At 43.0% G+C, this 18,469-nt stretch overlaps 1 protein-coding gene and 1 pseudogene across 1 annotated transcript in view; both read left to right on the top strand.

Annotated features, from left to right (window-relative positions):
* csmd2 (CUB and Sushi multiple domains 2) overlaps positions 1 to 18,469 on the top strand; it is a gene marked incomplete at its 5' end in the record, with an annotated part of 597,374 nt that overhangs the window by 440,499 nt on the left and 138,406 nt on the right. The window contains 2 exons of the mRNA XM_090227432.1: positions 4,563 to 4,751; positions 12,515 to 12,661. Of these exons, the coding sequence (XP_090083558.1) occupies positions 4,563 to 4,751; positions 12,515 to 12,661 (336 nt within the window). The remainder of the gene's footprint in view (positions 1 to 4,562; positions 4,752 to 12,514; positions 12,662 to 18,469) is intronic.
* Positions 4,798 to 6,104, top strand: LOC149970179 (uncharacterized; annotated as a pseudogene).

Genomic DNA, 18,469 nt, shown 5'->3' with positions numbered 1-18,469 from the left:
AACAGAGAATGCAGTTGTTTTGATGTTTGTAATCACTTTAGACTTTGATGTGTGAAATCTGTTGTTCACATGTATACTTGGTATTTCAATGAAGTAAACCTTTCTGTAATCAAGTTTTTCCATCGGTTTGAATCTATTTTTTCTTACGTCTCGTGGTGGTGGTGTCCTCAGTGGACAATGTAAAACATCAAATGATGCATGCAGAGCAGATTTAGGATGGTTCCCGCCAATTATCAAAATCCAGAAAAGAGCTGTTAAATTCTAAAATCACTGAAAAATAAGTGATTCCTTCCATATTATATAACAAAGCCCCTCTCCTACAGAGGGATGAACCTAGAGAGGAGTTCCCTCGGGCAGCTTGTACAGGGACTCTGGTCGCAAACACAGAGTCCACAGAGCCCCCAGGACAGCAACACAATTAGATCGAAAATAATCATTGAGAAAACGAAAATATTATTTCATTGGAAAGAATCAACAACAAAACAGAGCAAACTGGAATGCTATTTGACCCCAAACAGAGAGTACACAGTGGCAGAATACCTGACCACTGTGACTGACCCAAACTTAAGGAAAGCTTTGACTATGTACAGACTCAGTGAGCATAGCCTTGCTATTGAGAAAGGCCGCCGTAGGCAGACATGGCTCTCAAGAGAAGACAGTCTATGTGCACACTGCCCACAAAATGAGGTGGAAACTGAGCTGCACTTCCTAACCTCCTGCCCAATGAATGACCATATTAGAGACACATATTTCCCTCAGATTACACACAGATTTAGAAAACAAACCCGATTTTGATAAACTCCCACATCTACTGGGTGAAATAACACAGTGTGACATCACAGCAGCAAGATTTGTGACCTGATGCCGTGAGAAAAGGGCAACCAGTGAAGAACAAACACCATTGTAAATACAACCCATATTTATGTTGATTTATTTTCGCTTTTGCAAATTGTTACAACACTGTCTATTTCACATGGTAATGTAAACATATATTTCCCATGAAGCCCTTCGAAACATCTGCTCTCCACTATGCTTGGTCTAAACAGCTTTTAAGTATCTCAGGGGTCATTTTCAATTCAACAATTCAAACATCACAGACCCGATGTTCCACTAAAGACAAATAATTAACATTGTTTCATGCTATGATGACGAAGATTAAACTATACCCCCCCGCTGGTTTTACTTCCCTTCCACCCCCCCACACCCCGATCTCCACCTTCCCCACCTCTCATGTGGTCGGCCATGTTCAAGGTTCTGCTCTTATGCACAGAGAGACAGAGAGAGCCTTTCTATATTTCCTCCACGTCTAAATGCCTTGGACAGGAACCCTCTGGAAAGTCTGATAATTCTGGGGGTAAAAACCGTCAGGAAATGTCATGAATAGGCTCCACGTGGAATACCAATGACTGGGCTGAGAGACGGAGGCACACGTAGAGACACAGGGTTCACACACACACACACACACACACACACACACACACACACACACACACACACACAAATGTTCACAAATGTCTCAGGGGCACATTTAGCATTAGACTTTGGCCCGTTGTAGCTGCCTGTCTGTCACAGAGACAGGAAGAGGACAGGCTCTGATGTAATATCACCAACCTGCATTAGGAGGTCCACCTGCTGACGTCCTGGTGCCTGATAAGAGGAATTCAGATCAATGTCGAGTTTTAGCAGTTCATTAGATTGTTCAATAGCATCGGAAGCTGTATGAAGTGGTTAGCATTATAATGTTGAGGTTCTCAGCCCTGGTCCTTTCCCAGTCCCTTTCCCTGTCCCTTTCCCTGTCCCTTTTCCTGGTCCTTTCCCTGGTCCTTTCCCTGGTCCTTTCCCAGTCCCTTTCCCTGGTCCTTTCCCTGGTCCTTTCCCCTGGTCCTTTCCCTGGTCCTTTCCCCTGGTCTTTTCCCTGGTCCTTTCCCTGGTCTTTTCCCTGTCCCTTTCCCTGGTCCTTTCCCTGGTTCTTTCCCTGATCCTTTCCCCTGGTTCTTTCCCCTGGTCCTTTCCCTGGTCCTTTCCCTGGTCCTTTCCCTGGTCTTTTCCCTGCCCCTTTCCCTGGTCCTTTCCCTCGTCCTTTCCCCTGGTCCTTCCCCTGGTCCTTTCCCCTGGTTCTTTCCCTGCTCCGTTCCCCTGGTCCTTTTCCCTTGTCCTTTCCCTGGTCCTTTCCCTGGTCCTTTCCCAGTCCCTCTCCCTGGTCCTTTCCCTGGTCCTTTCCCTGGTCCTTTCTCTGGTCCTTTCCCTGGTCCTTTCCCTGGTCCTTCCCCTGGTCATTTCCCCTGGTTCTTTCCCCTTGTCCTTTTCCCTTATCCTTTCCCTGGTCCTTTCCCTGGTCCTTTCCCAGTCCCTCTCCCTGTCCCTCTCCCTGGTCCTTTCCCTGGTCCTTTCCCTGGTCCTTTCCCTGGTCCTTTCCCCTGGTCCTTTCCCTGGTCCTTTCCCCTGGTCCTTTCCCTGGTCCTTTCCCCTGGTCCTTTCCCAGTCCCTTTCCTTGGCCCTTTTGTCTCCATAGCTTTGCAATCAAATCAAATCAAATGTATTTATGAAGCCCTTCGTACATCAGCTGATATCTCAAAGTGCTGTACAGAAACCCAGCCTAAAACCCCAAACAGCAAGCAATGCAGGTGTAGAAGCACGGTGGCTCGGAAAAACTCAGGAGAAAGGCCAAAACCTAGGAAGAAACCTAGAGAGGAACCAGGCTATGTGGGGTGGCCAGTCCTCTTCTGGCTGTGCCAGGTGGAGATTATAACAGAACATGGCCAAGATGTTCAAATGTTCATAAATGACCAGCATGGTCGAATAATAATAAGGCAGAACAGTTGAAACTGGAGCAGCAGCATGGCCAGGTGGACTGGGGACAGCAAGGAGTCATCATGTCAGGTAGTCCTGAGGCATGGTCCTAGGGCTCAGGTCCTCCGAGAGAGAGAAAGAAAGAGAGAAAGAGAGGGCATACTTAAGATTAGAGAGGGCATACTTAAATTCACACAGGACACCGAATAGGACAGGAGAAGTACTCCAGATATAACAAACTGACCCTAGCCCCCCGACACATAAACTACCGCAGCATAAATACTGGAGGCTGAGACAGGAGGGGTCAGGAGACACTGTGGCCCCATCCGATGACACCTCCGGACAGGGCCATTTGCAATGAGTGCTTTGGTGTTTCAGTCCTATCAGTTGTCAAGGTGCACTTGACTAAATTGTCCAGTATTTGAGACTTAATCTAGACTTGACTGTTAGTGATTCAACTACAGTACATCACAACCAACGTTACTAAGGACTCTCCACATGACACTGTCCAAACTGCAAGTCTGTCAGGTCAAGATCACAGTCTGAAAGTACTGATTTCAAGTGTGCTCTCATTATTGACCACGTTCGCCCCTCTGTCTCCTCCCACAGTGATACCCAACACCTTACTCAATGCAAGTCCCTCAAGATATGAAAAAATACCCCACAAAACAAATACTATCTACCTGTTGACTGACTGTCCCTCTGTCTCCCCTCACAGTGACGTGTCCCGTGGACGAGGTCCTAACAGCCCCTCTGTCTCCCCTCACAGTGACGTGTCCCGTGGACGAGGTCCTAACAGCCCCTCTGTCTCCCCTCACAGTGACGTGTCCCGTGAACGAGGTCCTAACAGCCCCTCTGTCTCCCCTCACAGTGACGTGTCCCGTGAATGAGGTCCTAACAGCCCCTCTGTCTCCCCTCACAGTGACGTGTCCCGTGGACGAGGTCCTAACAGCCCCTCTGTCTCCCCTCACAGTGACGTGTCCCGTGAACGAGGTCCTAACAGCCCCTCTGTCTCCCCTCACAGTGACGTGTCCCGTGAATGAGGTCCTAACAGCCCCTCTGTCTCCCCTCACAGTGACGTGTCCCGTGGACGAGGTCCTAACAGCCCCTCTGTCTCCCCTCACAGTGACGTGTCCCGTGGACGAGGTCCTAACAGCCCCTCTGTCTCCCCTCACAGTGACGTGTCCCGTGGACGAGGTCCTAACAGCCCCTCTGTCTCCCCTCACAGTGACGTGTCCCGTGGACGAGGTCCTAACAGCCCCTCTGTCTCCCCTCACAGTGACGTGTCCCGTGGACGAGGTCCTAACAGCCCCTCTGTCTCCCCTCACAGTGACGTGTCCAATGAACGAGGTCCTAACAGCCTCCACAGGGGTCATCATGAGCCAGTCCCCCGGTCCTAACAGCCCCTCTGTCTCCCCTCCCAGTGACGTGTCCCGTGAACGAGGTCCTAACAGCCCCTCTGTCTCCCCTCACAGTGACGTGTCCCGTGGACGAGGTCCTAACAGCCCCTCTGTCTCCCCTCACAGTGACGTGTCCCGTGAACCAGGTCCTAACAGCCCCTCTGTCTCCCCTCACAGTGACGTGTCCCGTGAACGAGGTCCTAACAGCCCTCTGTCTCCCCTCACAGTGACGTGTCCCATGAACGAGGTCCTAACAGCCCCTCTGTCTCCCCTCACAGTGACGTGTCCCGTCAACGAGGTCCTAACAGCCTCCACGGGCGTCATCATGAGCCAGTCCCCCGGTCCTAACAGCCCCTCTGTCTCTCCTCACAGTGACGTGTCCCATGAACGAGGTCCTAACAGCCTCCACGGGCGTCATCATGAGCCAGTCCCCCGGCAGCGGCTTCCCCCACTTTGAGTCCTGTTCGTGGGTGGTCAAGGTAGAGCCGGGCTACAACATCACGTTCACAATACAACACTTCCAGACCAGCCGGCAGTTTGACGAGTTGGAGATCTTTGACGGTGAGTGTCTATTACTTTTTTAACGTTGTGGATACTATCTTTATTGTTGTATATACTACCTGTATTGTTATATATACTACCTGTATTGTTATATATACTACCTGTATTGTCGTGTATATACTACCTGTATTGTTGTGTATATACTACCTGTATTGTTGTGTATATACTACCAGTGTTGTATTTACTACCTGTATTGTTGTATATACTTCCTATATTGTTGTAATTACTGCCTGTATTGTTGTATATACTGCCTGTATTGTTGTATATACTTCCTATATTGTAGTAATTACTGCCTGTATTGTTGTATATACTGCCTGTATTGTTGTATATACTGCCTGTATTGTTGTATATACTGCCTGTATTGTTGTATATACTGCCTGTATTGTTGTATATACTGCCTGTATTGTTGTATATACTGCCTGTATTGTTGTATATACTGCCTGTATTGTTGTATATACTGCCTGTATTGTTGTATATACTCCCTGTATTGTAATATACTACCTGTATTGTTGTAATTACTGCCTTTATTGTTGTATATGCTGCCTGTATTGTTGTATATACTGCCTTTATTGTTGTAATTACTGCCTGTATTGTTGTATATACTGCCTTTATTGTTGTAATTACTGCCTGTATTGTTGTATATACTCCCTGTGTTGTTGTATATACTGCCTGTATTGTTGTATATACTGCCTGTATTGTTGTATATACTGCCTGTATTGTTATATATACTGCCTGTATTGTTGTATATACTGCCTGTATTGTTGTATATACTGCCTGTATTGTTGTATTTACGAACTGCATATACTGCCTGTCTATACTACCTGTTTTGCTGTACAGCAATCTTTAAGTCATACCACAGATTCTCAATTGGATTGAGGTCTGGACTTTGACTATGCCATTCCAAGACATTTAAAGGTTTTCCCTTAAACCACTCAAGTGTTACTTTAGCAGTAGGCTTAGGGTCATTGTCCTGCTGGAAGGTGAACCTCCGTCCCTGTCTCAAATCTCTGGAAGACTGAAACAGGTTTCCCTCATTTAGTTTCCCTCATTTAGCGCCATCCATCATTACTTCAATATTTGAGCAGTTTCCCAGCACCTGCCGATGAAAAGACATTCCCACAGCATGACGCTAGCACCACCATGCTTCACTGTAGGGATGGTGTTCTTGGGGTGTTGGGTTTCCGACAGATATAGCATTTTCCTTGATGGCAAAAAAGCTACATTTATGTCTCATCTCACCAGAGTACTTCTTTCTTGCTTGGGGAGTCTCCCACATGCCTTGTGGTGAACACCAAACGTGTTTGCATATTTTTTTCTGTACACTCTTCCATAAAGCCAAGCTCCGTGGAGTGAACGGCTTAAAGTTGTCCTATGGACAGATACTCCAATCCAAGCTTTGCAGCTCCTTCAGGTTTATCTTTGGTCTCTTTGTTGACTCTCTGATTAATGGCCTCCTTGCCTGGTCAGTGAGTTTTGGTGGACGGCCCTCTCTTGGCAGGTTTGTTGTGATGCCATATTATTTAAAAAAAAATAATAATGGATTTATTGGTGCTCTGTGGGATGTTCAAACTTTCTGATATTTTTTATAACCCAACCCTGATCTGTACTTCTCCACAACGTTGTCCCTGACCTGTTTGGAGAGCTCCTTGGTCTTCATGGTGCCGCTTGCTTGGTGGTGCGCCATGCTTAGTGGTGTTGCAGCTAATTATGTGACTTCTGAAGGTAATTAGTTTCTTCTGTGACTTCTGAAGGTATTTGTGCCGCTTGCTTGGTTGTGCCCCTTGCTTAGTGGTGTTGCAGACTCTGGGCCCTTTCAGAGCAGGTGTGTGTATATATACTGAGCTCATGTGACAGATCATGTGACACTGAGATTGCATATTGGTGGACTTTATTTAAACTAGTCGGAAGTTTACATACATCTTAGACAAATACATTTAAAACTCAGTTTTTCACAATTCCTGACATTTAATCCTATAAACAATTCCCTGTCTTAGGTCAGTTAGGATCACCACTTTATTTTAAGAATGTGAAATGTCAGAATAATAGTAGAGAGAATGATTTATTTCACCTTTTATTTATTTCATCACATTCCCAGTGGGTCAGAAGTTTACATAGTAGTATTTGGTAGCATTGCCTTTAAATTGTTTAACTTGGGTCAAACATTTTGGGTAGTCTTCCACAAGTTGCCCACAACAAGTTGGGTGAATTTTGGCCCATGTAACTGAGTCAGGTTTGTAGGCCTCCTTGCTCACACACACTTTGTCAGTTCTGCCCACAAATTTTCTATAGGATTGAGGTCAGGGCTTTGTGATGGCCACTCCAACATCTATTTTGTGAAGTGCACCAGTCCCTCCTGCAGCAAAGTACTCCCACACAATGATACTGCCACCCCCTTCATCAGACCAGAGAACATTTCTCCAAGAAGTAAGATATTTTGTCCCCATGTGCAGTTGCAATCCGTAGTCTAGCTTTTTTATGGCGGTTTTGGAGCAGTGGCTTCTTCCTTGCTGAGTGGCCTTTCAGGTTATGTCGATATAGGACTGGTTTTACTGTGAATATAGATACTTTTGTACCTGTTTCCTCCAGCATCTTCACAAGGTCCTTGGCTGCTGTTCTGGGATTGATTTGCACTTTTCGCACCAAAGTACGTTCCTCTCTAGGAGACAGAACGCGTCTCCTCCCTGAGCGGTATGATGACTGCGTGGTCCCATGGTGTTTATACTTGCGTACCATTGTTTGTACAGATGAATGTGGTACCTTCAAGTGTTTGGAAATTGCTCCCAAGGATGACTTTTTTCTGAGGTCTTGGCTGATTTCTTTTGATTTTCCCATGATATCAAGCAAAGAGACACTGAGTTTGAAGGTAGGCCTTGAAATACATCCACAGGTACATCTCCAATTGACTCAAATGATGTCAATTAGCCTATCAGAAGCTTCTAAAGCCATGACATCATTTTCTGGAATTTATCAAGCTGTTTAAAGGCATAGTCAACTTAGTGTATGTAAACTTCTGACCCACTGGAATTGTGATACAGTGAATTATAAGTGAAATTATCTGTCTGTTAACAATTGTTGGAAAAATGACTTGTGTCATGCACAAAGTAGATGTCCTAACCGACTTGCCAAAACTATAGTTTGTTCATTAATAAGACATTTGTGGAGTGGTTGAAAATGAGTTTTAATGTCTCCAACCTAAAACTAAACTTCCCACTTCAGCACGCACAACTTTTCCATTTTTTATTATTTAGAATTTTTTGAAACAAGTTTTCTTTTTTCACTTCACTTCACCGTTTTAGACTATTCTGTGTATGTCCATTACATGAACCCCAAAATCCATTTAAATTACATCGTAGTGCAACAAAATAGGAAAAACGCCAAGGTGGTGTATCAAGGCATAAGGCGAGACCCAGATTTAGACACAGGAGGCAGATGGTTGGAGTTTTACAATGTTTATTCATCCAAAAGGGTAGGCAAGAGAATGGTCGTTGACAGGCAAAAAGGTCGAAACCAGATCAGTCCAGGAGGTACAGAGTGGCAGACAGGCTCGTGGTCAAGGCAGGCAGAATGGTCAGGCAGGTGGGTACAAAGTCCAGAAACAGGCAAGGGTCAAAACCAGGAGGACTAGAAAAAGGAGAATGCAAAAAGCAGGAGAACGGGGAAAACGATGGTTGACTTGGAAACATACAAGACGAACTGACACAGAGAGACAGGAAACACATGGATAAATACACTGGGGAAAACAAGCAACACCTGGAGGGGGTGGAGACAATAACGAGGACAGGTGAAACTGATCAGGGTGTGACATGGTGAATACTTTTGCAAGGCACTGTAATGGCGCTGTACAACAGTGGTGTCCAGAACAACATCTCGGAATGCACAACTCATCGGTTCTTGTCACGGATGGGCTATTGCAGCGGACGACAACACCGGGTTGCACTCCTATTAGCTAAAAACAAGAAGAAGAGGGTCCAATGGGCATGCGATCACTAATACTGGACCACTGAGGAGTAGAAAAACATTGCCTGGTCCGACGAATCCTGGTTCCTGTTGCAGCATGCTGATGGCAGTGTCAGGATGTGGCGTAAGCAGTAGGAGTCCATGAACCATGAACCAATCCTGCCTGGTGTTGATGGTACAGGCTGGTGGCGGTGGTGTAATGGTGTGGAAAATGTTAAGTCCCTTGATAGCAAATTAGCAACGTTTGAATGCCACACCTCATAGAATCCATGCCCCAAATAATTCAGAATGTTCTGGAGGCAAAGGGGGGTTTGACCCAATACTAGAAAGGTGTACATAATGAACTGGCCGCTGATGACTGAACATTTTCCATTTTGTTGTCACTTTCTGATTAGATAGCTAACTAACAGTCTCATCTCATTATTTATGCATATGGCCTGAACAAAAGATCTGCTCCAACAGTCCTATTTTTGTCAGACAAACTAACTAACTAACTATGCTCACAAGCAGTCCCAGAAAATAGCGGTGTTCATTTGGTGTCAAGGATGAGTTCACTTTTTGCGCCCGTCCAGTGTTCGCACAAAGTAGCACAGACTACTAGCTAGACTAACTACCATGCTAGCTAGAGAGAGCCTAACTACATTGCTGGCTAGCTAGCTAACTAACGTTAACTAAGTGAGAATGTGATGAGGACAGGGCTGCTACTGTCATGACTCTCTCTCTCTCTCTCTCCTTCTCCTTTCGTTCTTTCTTTCTTTCTGTCTTTCTTTGGTGAGGATCATGGGTGCCAGATTAGCCCAAACCCCCTCTCTCCCAAAGGAGAGGAAAGGGGGAATTCGGACAGTTTTATCACTTAACAAAACCGGACTGTTGTAATATACAGTGCCTTGCGAAATTATTCGGCCCCCTTGAACTTTGCGACCTTTTGCCACATTTCAGGCTTCAAACATAAAGATATAAAACTGTATTTTTTTGTGAAGAATCAACAACAAGTGGGACACAATCATGAAGTGGAACAACATTTATTGGATATTTAAGACTCTTTTAACAAATCAAAAACTGAAAAATTGGGCGTGCAAAATTATTTATTATATTATTAATAAGTAATATTATTATTAGTCATCACATGAATGATAGTCACTTCACGACACTACTCATCGTCAAACCACCATGCATAGTCTCTCTCGCATCGTGATTGTAGGGCTGAATGTACAATGAGCAGCTCGTAGAGCGCCCTCTTCAGGCAACCATTAAAACATTCAAAAAATTAATAGAAATGAGCAGACTTATTTGTTGATGTTATGTATATAATATGGCCACTTTATTAGTGGAAACAAATATTTATTTGAAAGGCTATGTCAGTCTGACTCTATACACTACCAACTTCTCTAAAGACGTGGGTGAGCTGGAGAGAAATGGTCTGACTCTACACACTACCAACCTCTCTAAAGACGTGGGTGAGCTGGAGAGAAATGGTCTGACTCTACACACTACCAACCTCTCTAAAGACCTGGGTGAGCTGGAGAGAAATGGTCTGACTCTACACACTACCAACCTCTCTAAAGACGTGGGTGAGCTGGAGAGAAATGGTCTGACTCTACACACTACCAACCTCTCTAAAGACCTGGGTGAGCTGGAGAGAAGTGTTACTGATTCCTCTTTTTTTTTTAATCTTCCAACGAGCGGGGAGAGAACAGACGTGTAAGCCCTCGTGGGCTGCCAAAACAGAGTGTGGATCGTTGGATTCTTGGATGGGAATCTGTTTCTCACTTCCCAGCTGCTATCTCTGCCATAGCAGCATGGGACCAAACTACACGGACGAGTACATTGGCAAAGCCTCAATAGAAAGAGCTTCTTTTGATTTAGAAGTTGACAGCTCCTGCTAACATGACAGACCACTAGAACTAGCATGTGTAGACGTGAAACCACATGCTAAACACCTCAAGGCATTGGAATCCTCCCCCAACTGGTCGAGCTGATCAGGATATCACTACTGATCATGTCTAAACAGTTATTGACCCCATCGGCTCGAAAGGACCATGAAAAAGAGTCACACCATCAATGTTTATGAGGTGTCATATGAACCCAGGGTTGTTAGAGGTTCATTATGTCATTTAAACCCAGGGTTGTTAGAGGTTCATTATGTCATTTAAACCCAGGGTTGTAAGAGGTTGATTATGTCATTTAAACCCAGGGTTGTTAGAGGTTCATTATGTCATTTAAACCCAGGGTTGTAAGAGGTTCATTATGTCATATGAACCCAGGGTTGTTAGAGGTTCATTATGTCATTTAAACCCAGGGTTGTTAGAGGTTCATTATGTCATTTAAACCCAGGGTTGTAAGAGGTTCATTATGTCATTTAAACCCAGGGTTGTAAGAGGTTCATTATGTCATTTAAACCCAGGGTTGTTAGAGGTTCATTATGTCATTTAAACCCAGGGTTGTAAGAGGTTCATTATGTCATATGAACCCAGGGTTGTTAGAGGTTCATTATGTCATTTAAACCCAGGGTTGTTAGAGGTTCATTATGTCATTTAAACCCAGGGTTGTAAGAGGTTCATTATGTCATTTAAACCCAGGGTTGTAAGAGGTTCATTATGTCATTTAAACCCAGGGTTGTTAGAGGTTCATTATGTCATTTAAACCCAGGGTTGTAAGAGGTTCATTATGTCATTTAAACCCAGGGTTGTAAGAGGTTCATTATGTCATTTAAACCCAGGGTTGTTAGAGGTTCATTATGTCATTTAAACCCAGGGTTGTAAGAGGTTCATTATGTCATTTAAACCCAGGGTTGTTAGAGGTTCATTATGTCATTTAAACCCAGGGTTGTAAGAGGTTCATTATGTCATTTAAACCCAGGGTTGTAAGAGGTTCATTATGTCATTTAAACCCAGGGTTGTAAGAGGTTCATTATGTCATTTAAACCCAGGGTTGTAAGAGGTTCATTATGTCATTTAAACCCAGGGTTGTAAGAGGTTCATTATGTCATTTAAACCCAGGGTTGTAAGAGGTTCATTATGTCATTTAAACCCAGGGTTGTTAGAGGTTCATTATGTCATTTAAACCCAGGGTTGTAAGAGGTTCATTATGTCATTTAAACCCAGGGTTGTAAGAGGTTCATTATGTCATTTAAACCCAGGGTTGTAAGAGGTTCATTATGTCATTTAAACCCAGGGTTGTAAGAGGTTCATTATGTCATTTAAACCCAGGGTTGTAAGAGGTTCATTATGTCATTTAAACCCAGGGTTGTTAGAGGTTCATTATGTCATTTAAACCCAGGGTTGTAAGAGGTTCATTATGTCATTTAAACCCAGGGTTGTAAGAGGTTCATTATGTCATTTAAACCCAGGGTTGTAAGAGGTTCATTATGTCATTTAAACCCAGGGTTGTAAGAGGTTCATTATGTCATTTAAACCCAGGGTTGTAAGAGGTTCATTATGTCATTTAAACCCAGGGTTGTAAGAGGTTCATTATGTCATTTAAACCCAGGGTTGTTAGAGGTTCATTATGTCATTTAAACCCAGGGTTGTTAGAGGTTCATTATGTCATTTAAACCCAGGGTTGTTAGAGGTTCATTATGTCATTTAAACCCAGGGTTGTTGGAGGAAGGGTTAGATGTAGGGTTGTAATGTGATGATGCAGTGTGTATTGTAAAGTACTATGTTGTTGTGAACTGTGATTAGTGGAGTGATGGTATGTGATGCGTCATTATATGGGGGGGGGGGGGGGGGGGGTAGTGAATGGAGAATGTCACATTTAAAGTAAGACAATAAGTCCAAGTCTCTCTCTCTTATCTATCTATACAGGTCCGTCCAGACAGAGTCCTCTCCTGGTCACTCTGAGTGGAAACTACTCATCTCCTCTCAGCATCACCAGCTCTAACAACAAGGTCTACCTCCACTGGTCCTTCGACCACACCACCAGCCACAAAGGCTTCCGCATACGATACTCAGGTGAGTCCATGAAGAGTGTGTGTGTGTGTGTGTGTGTGTCTCGAACAGGTGGTATCATGTTTAAACCCTACATGAGTTGTTATTCTGTTCTCTTTCCCTCCTAAAGATGAAGGATGTGTTGATATAAGGACAACTGCATTACGTTGGATGAGTTATCGCCGTATCAATATTTAAAGCGCTCCCTCTGTTACGTATCAACACTCCTCAGGCAGATTGACTAATCACCCCTCCATCGTTCTCCCTCTCTCACCACAGTCCTACTTGCATCTGTACCGCCATCCCTCCCTCCCTCTCTCGCCAGAGTCCTCCCTGCCTCGTTCCCTCTCCCCGGCCAGATGTTGTTCTTTCACTCCCACCATCAAAGGTAGTGCACTATGTAGGGGAGATCTCCTCACAGGTTGGCTGAGTTAGTGGCAGGCATCTCCTCACAGGTTGTTTGAGTTAGTGGCAGGCATCTCCTCACAGGTTGGCTGAGTTAGTGGCAGGCATCTCCTCTCAGGTTGGCTGAGTTAATGGCAGGCATCTCCTCTCAGGTAGGCTGAGTTAGTGGCAGGTATCTCCTCACAGGTTGGTTGAGTTAGTGGCAGGCATCTCCTCACAGGTTGGTTGTGTTAGTGGCAGGCATCTCCTCACAGGTTGGCTGAGTTAGTGGCAGGCATCTCCTCTCAGGTTGGTTGAGTTAGTGGCAGACAGCAGCTATCAGGTTGGCTGAGTTAGTGGCAGGCATCTCCTCACAGGTTGGCTGAGTTAGTGGCAGGCATCTCCTCTCAGGTTGGCTGAGTTAATGGCAGACATCTCCTCACAGGTTGGTTGAGTTAGTGGCAGGCATCTCCTCACAGGTTGGCTGAGTTAGTGGCAGACATCTCCTCACAGGTTGGTTGAGTTAGTGGCAGACAGCAGTTCATAGGTTGGTTGAGTTAGTGGCAGACAGTAGCTCTCAGGTTGGTTGGCTTCATCAATATGGAGTTGCCTTCTGTATGAATACCTCAGTGGGAACCAGACAGATGGCGAGAACAGATTCTACGTTTTGTACTGTTTTCTTTATCAATCCATCTTTTATCTCCATGGCCCTTTGTCATCTCCTCCATCACCAGCTGTAGCAACACACCTGCTCCCTCGCTCCCTCGCTCCCTCGTTCCCTCGCTCCCTCGTTCCCTCGATCCCTCGTTCCCTCGCTCCCTCGTTCCCTCGCTCCCTCGTTCCCTCGATCCCTCGCTCCCTCGTTCCCTCGATCCCTCGTTCCCTCGATCCCTCGCTCCCTCGTTCCCTCGATCCCTCGTTCCCTCGATCCCTCGCTCCCCTTCTTTTCTTTCTATGTCTTTGTTCTGTTCCCTTTCTTCCTTCCTTCTCTCCCTGTTTTGCACCCTATTCCCTACATAGTACACTACTGTTCCAAATTAGGGAATAGGGTGCTATTTGGGATGCTGCCCAGAGCACCATGTAGGGAATACAGTGCTATTTGGGATGCTGCCCAGAGCACCATGTAGGGAATAAGGTGCTATTTGGGATGCTGCCCAGAGCACCATGTAGGGAATACGGTGCTATTTGGGATGCTGCCTAGAGCACCATGTAGGGAACACAGTGCTATTTGGGATGCTGCCCAGAGCACCAAGTAGGGAACACAGTGCTATTTGGGATGCTGCCCAGAGCACCATGTAGGGAATACAGTGCTATTTGGGATGCTGCCCAGAGCACCATGTAGGGAACACAGTGCTATTTGGGATGCTGCCCAGAGCACCATGTAGGGAACACAGTGCTATTTGGGATGCTGCCCAGAGCACCATGTAGGGAACACAGTGCTATTTGGGATGCTGCCCAGAGCACCATGTAGGGAACACAGTGCTATTTGGGATGCTGCCCAGAGCACCATGTAGGGAACACAGTGCTATTTGGGATGCTGCCCAGAGCACCATGTAGGGAATACGGTGCTATTTGGGATGCTGCCCAGAGCACCATGTAGGGAACACAGTGCTATTTGGGATGCTGCCCAGAGCACCATGTAGGGAATACGGTGCTATTTGGGATGCTGCCCAGAGCACCATGTAGGGAATACGGTGCTATTTGGGATGCTGCCTAGAGCACCATGTAGGGAATACGGTGCTATTTGGTATGCTGCCTAGAGCACCATGTAGGGAATACGGTGCTATTTGGGATGCTGCCTAGAGAACCATGTAGGTAGGGTGCTATTTGGGATGCTGCCCAGAGCACCATGTAGGTAGGGTGCTATTTGGGATGCTGCCCAGAGCACCATGTAGGTAGGGTGCTATTTGGGATGCTGCCCAGAGAACCATGTAGGGAACACAGTGCTATTTGGGATGCAACCCTGGGCCTGAGCCAAAATCACAATGCACTGTCCCCCGGCTACTTTGGTTCCCTTATCTAACACCTATTGAATATGATCTGGTGTTTTACAGTGTTAAATCCCCATTATGGGGTTCCCTTATCTAGCACCTATTCCCCACCAATCCCCCAAAAAGTTTTAAAATGTTCTGCCTCTGTGAAACAATTTGTTTGAGAGAGAGAGCTACAGCGGCCCATAAACTGCATATACATCACTCGGTTAACATCGAACAGCCATAACTTTTTATACCGTAGGGGAATCTGAATTGTCTGTTCATTGCGTTGGATGGGATACAGCGTTTCGGGTCCAGAATTAGCATTTTTATGGAGATATTTATAGCAATATAGTCATTGAGATTAGCCATAATGAATGATACGCTTTTCTGTGTTCGTGGTCCACTTCCTCGCTAATCTCCCCTGCGCTCAATGCCACACTTCACGCCACACGTTATCATTCCAATGGGTTTAATCTCAAATTCCTTCTCCTCTGACGTAGCTGCTCTACTGCTGTGTGTGTGTGTGTGTGTGTGTGTGTGTGTGTGTGTGTGTGTGTGTGTGTGTGTGTGTGTGTGTGTGTGCGTGTCCGTGTGTGTGTGTCCGTCCAGCAGTCTATATTTCAGATCCCCATGTAGTCCGAGAGAAACTCAACCCCAGACGTGTTGCATTACTCAGAATGGGATTGTTACAGTTGTATATTTAGCTGGCTACCAAAAACCGATATAGGATGTTTTTATATTGTGTATTTAGACATGTTATGAGCTCTGGCCTCAGTCTAGCATCCATTTCTGTTTTGCAGCACACTGAGACGTCTCTGTGTCTCTCTCTCCCTTGTTTTTGTTTTTGAAAACACACCTAATTTAGATAGTCCAGTTTTTCCATCTGTAGGTTCTCTACAGATAGTACGTATAACTATCTGTAGATAAACAACTGCTTGCTAAGTTGGGGCAAAGGAATATTTCTCAGTTAGAATACTGTTTAAAGGCTCAGCTCTGCTCACTGTGGTTGTACAGTATATTATCACTGTATATTATCACTGTATATTATCACTGCTGTTGTACAGTATATTATCACTGTATATTATTACTGTATATTATCACTGTATATTATCACTGTATATTATCACTGTATATTATCACTGTATATTATCACTGTATATTATCACTGTATATTATCACTGTATATTATCACTGTTGTTGTACTGTATATTATCACTGTATATTATCACTGTATATTATCACTGTATATTATCACTGTTGTTGTACTGTATATTATCACTGTATATTATCACTGTATATTATCACTGTATATTATCACTGTCGTTGTACAGTATATTATCACTGTTGTTGTACAGTATATTATCACTGTTGTTGTACAGTATATTATCACTGTATATTATCACTGTATATTATCACTGTTGTTGTACTGTATATTATCACTGTATATTATCACTGTATATTATCACTGTATATTATCACTGTCGTTGTACAGTATATTATCACTGCTGTTGTACAGTATATTATCACTGTTGTTGTACTGTATATTATCACTGTATATTATCACTGTATATTATCACTGTATATTATCACTGTCGTTGTACAGTATATTATCACTGTTGTTGTACAGTATATTATCACTGTTGTTGTACAGTATATTATCACTGTATATTATCACTGTACATTATCACTGTCGTTGTAGAGTATATTATCACTGTATATTATCACTGTATATTATCACTGTTGTTGTACAGTATATTATCTCTGTCGTTGTACAGTATATTATCACTGTTGTTGTACAGTATATTATCACTGTTGTTGTACAGTATATTATCACTGTATATTATCACTGTACATTATCACTGTCGTTGTAGAGTATATTATCACTGTATATTATCACTGTATATTATCACTGTATATTATCACTGTTGTTGTACAGTATATTATCACTGTATATTATCACTGTATATTATCACTGTATATTATCACTGTATAGTATCACTGTTGTTGTACTGTATATTATCACTGTATATTATCACTGTATATTATCACTGTATATTATCACTGTCGTTGTACAGTATATTATCACTGTCGTTGTACAGTATATTATCACTGTATATTATCACTGTATATTATCACTGTTGTTGTACAGTATATTATCACTGTATATTATCACTGTATATTATCACTGTCGTTGTACAGTATATTATCACTGTTGTTGTACAGTATATTATCACTGTATATTATCACTGTATATTATCACTGTTGTTGTACAGTATATTATCACTGTATATTATCACTGTATATTATCACTGTATATTATCACTGTATATTATCACTGTTGTTGTACAGTATATTATCACTGTATATTATCACTGTTGTTGTACAGTATATTACCACTGTATATTATCACTGTATATTATCACTGTATATTATCACTGTTGTTGTACAGTATATTATCACTGCATATTATCACTGTATATTATCACTGTTGTTGTACAGTATATTATCACTGTATATTATCACTGTATATTATCACTGTATATTATCACTGTTGTTGTACTGTATATTATCACTGTATATTATCACTGTATATTATCACTGTATATTATCACTGTTGTTGTACAGTATATTATCACTGTTGTTGTACAGTATATTATCACTGTATATTATCACTGTATATTATCACTGTATATTATCACGGTTGTTGTACAGTATATTATCACTGTATATTATCACTGTATATTATCACTGTATATTATCACTGTTGTTGTACAGTATATTATCACTGTATATTATCACTGTATATCATCACTGTTGTTGTAAAGTATATTATCACTGTATATTATCACTGTATATTATCACTGTATATTATCACTGTTGTTGTACAGTATATTATCACTGTTGTTGTACAGTATATTATCACTGTATATTATCACTGTATATTATCACTGTATATTATCACTGTTGTTGTGCAGTATATTATCACTGTATATTATCACTGTATATTATCACTGTATATCATCACTGTTGTTGTAAAGTATATTATCACTGTATATTATCACTGTATATTATCACTGTTGTTGTACAGTATATTATCACTGTATATTATCACTGTATATTATCACTGTTGTTGTACAGTATATTATCACTGTATATTATCACTGTATATTATCACTGTATATTATCACTGTTGTTGTACAGTATATTATCACTGTATATTATCACTGTCGTTGTTTAGTATATTATCTCTGTCGTTGTACAGTATATTATCACTGTGGTTGTACAGTATATTATCTCTGTCGTTGTACAGTATATTATCACTGTCGTTGTACAGTATATTATCACTGTCGTTGTTTAGTATATTATCTCTGTCGTTGTACAGTATATTATCACTGTGGTTGTAGTGTATATTATCTCTGTCGTTGTACAGTATATTATCACTGTCGTTGTACAGTATATTATCACTGTCGTT

The sequence above is a fragment of the Oncorhynchus mykiss genome, chromosome 30, assembly GCF_057628025.1.
Source record: "Oncorhynchus mykiss isolate SJ-2025 chromosome 30, ASM5762802v1, whole genome shotgun sequence".
Classification (NCBI taxonomy): Eukaryota; Metazoa; Chordata; class Actinopteri; order Salmoniformes; family Salmonidae; genus Oncorhynchus; species Oncorhynchus mykiss.
The sequence above is the reverse complement of the archived record's forward strand: the minus strand, read 5'-3'. Positions and strand labels throughout refer to the sequence as shown.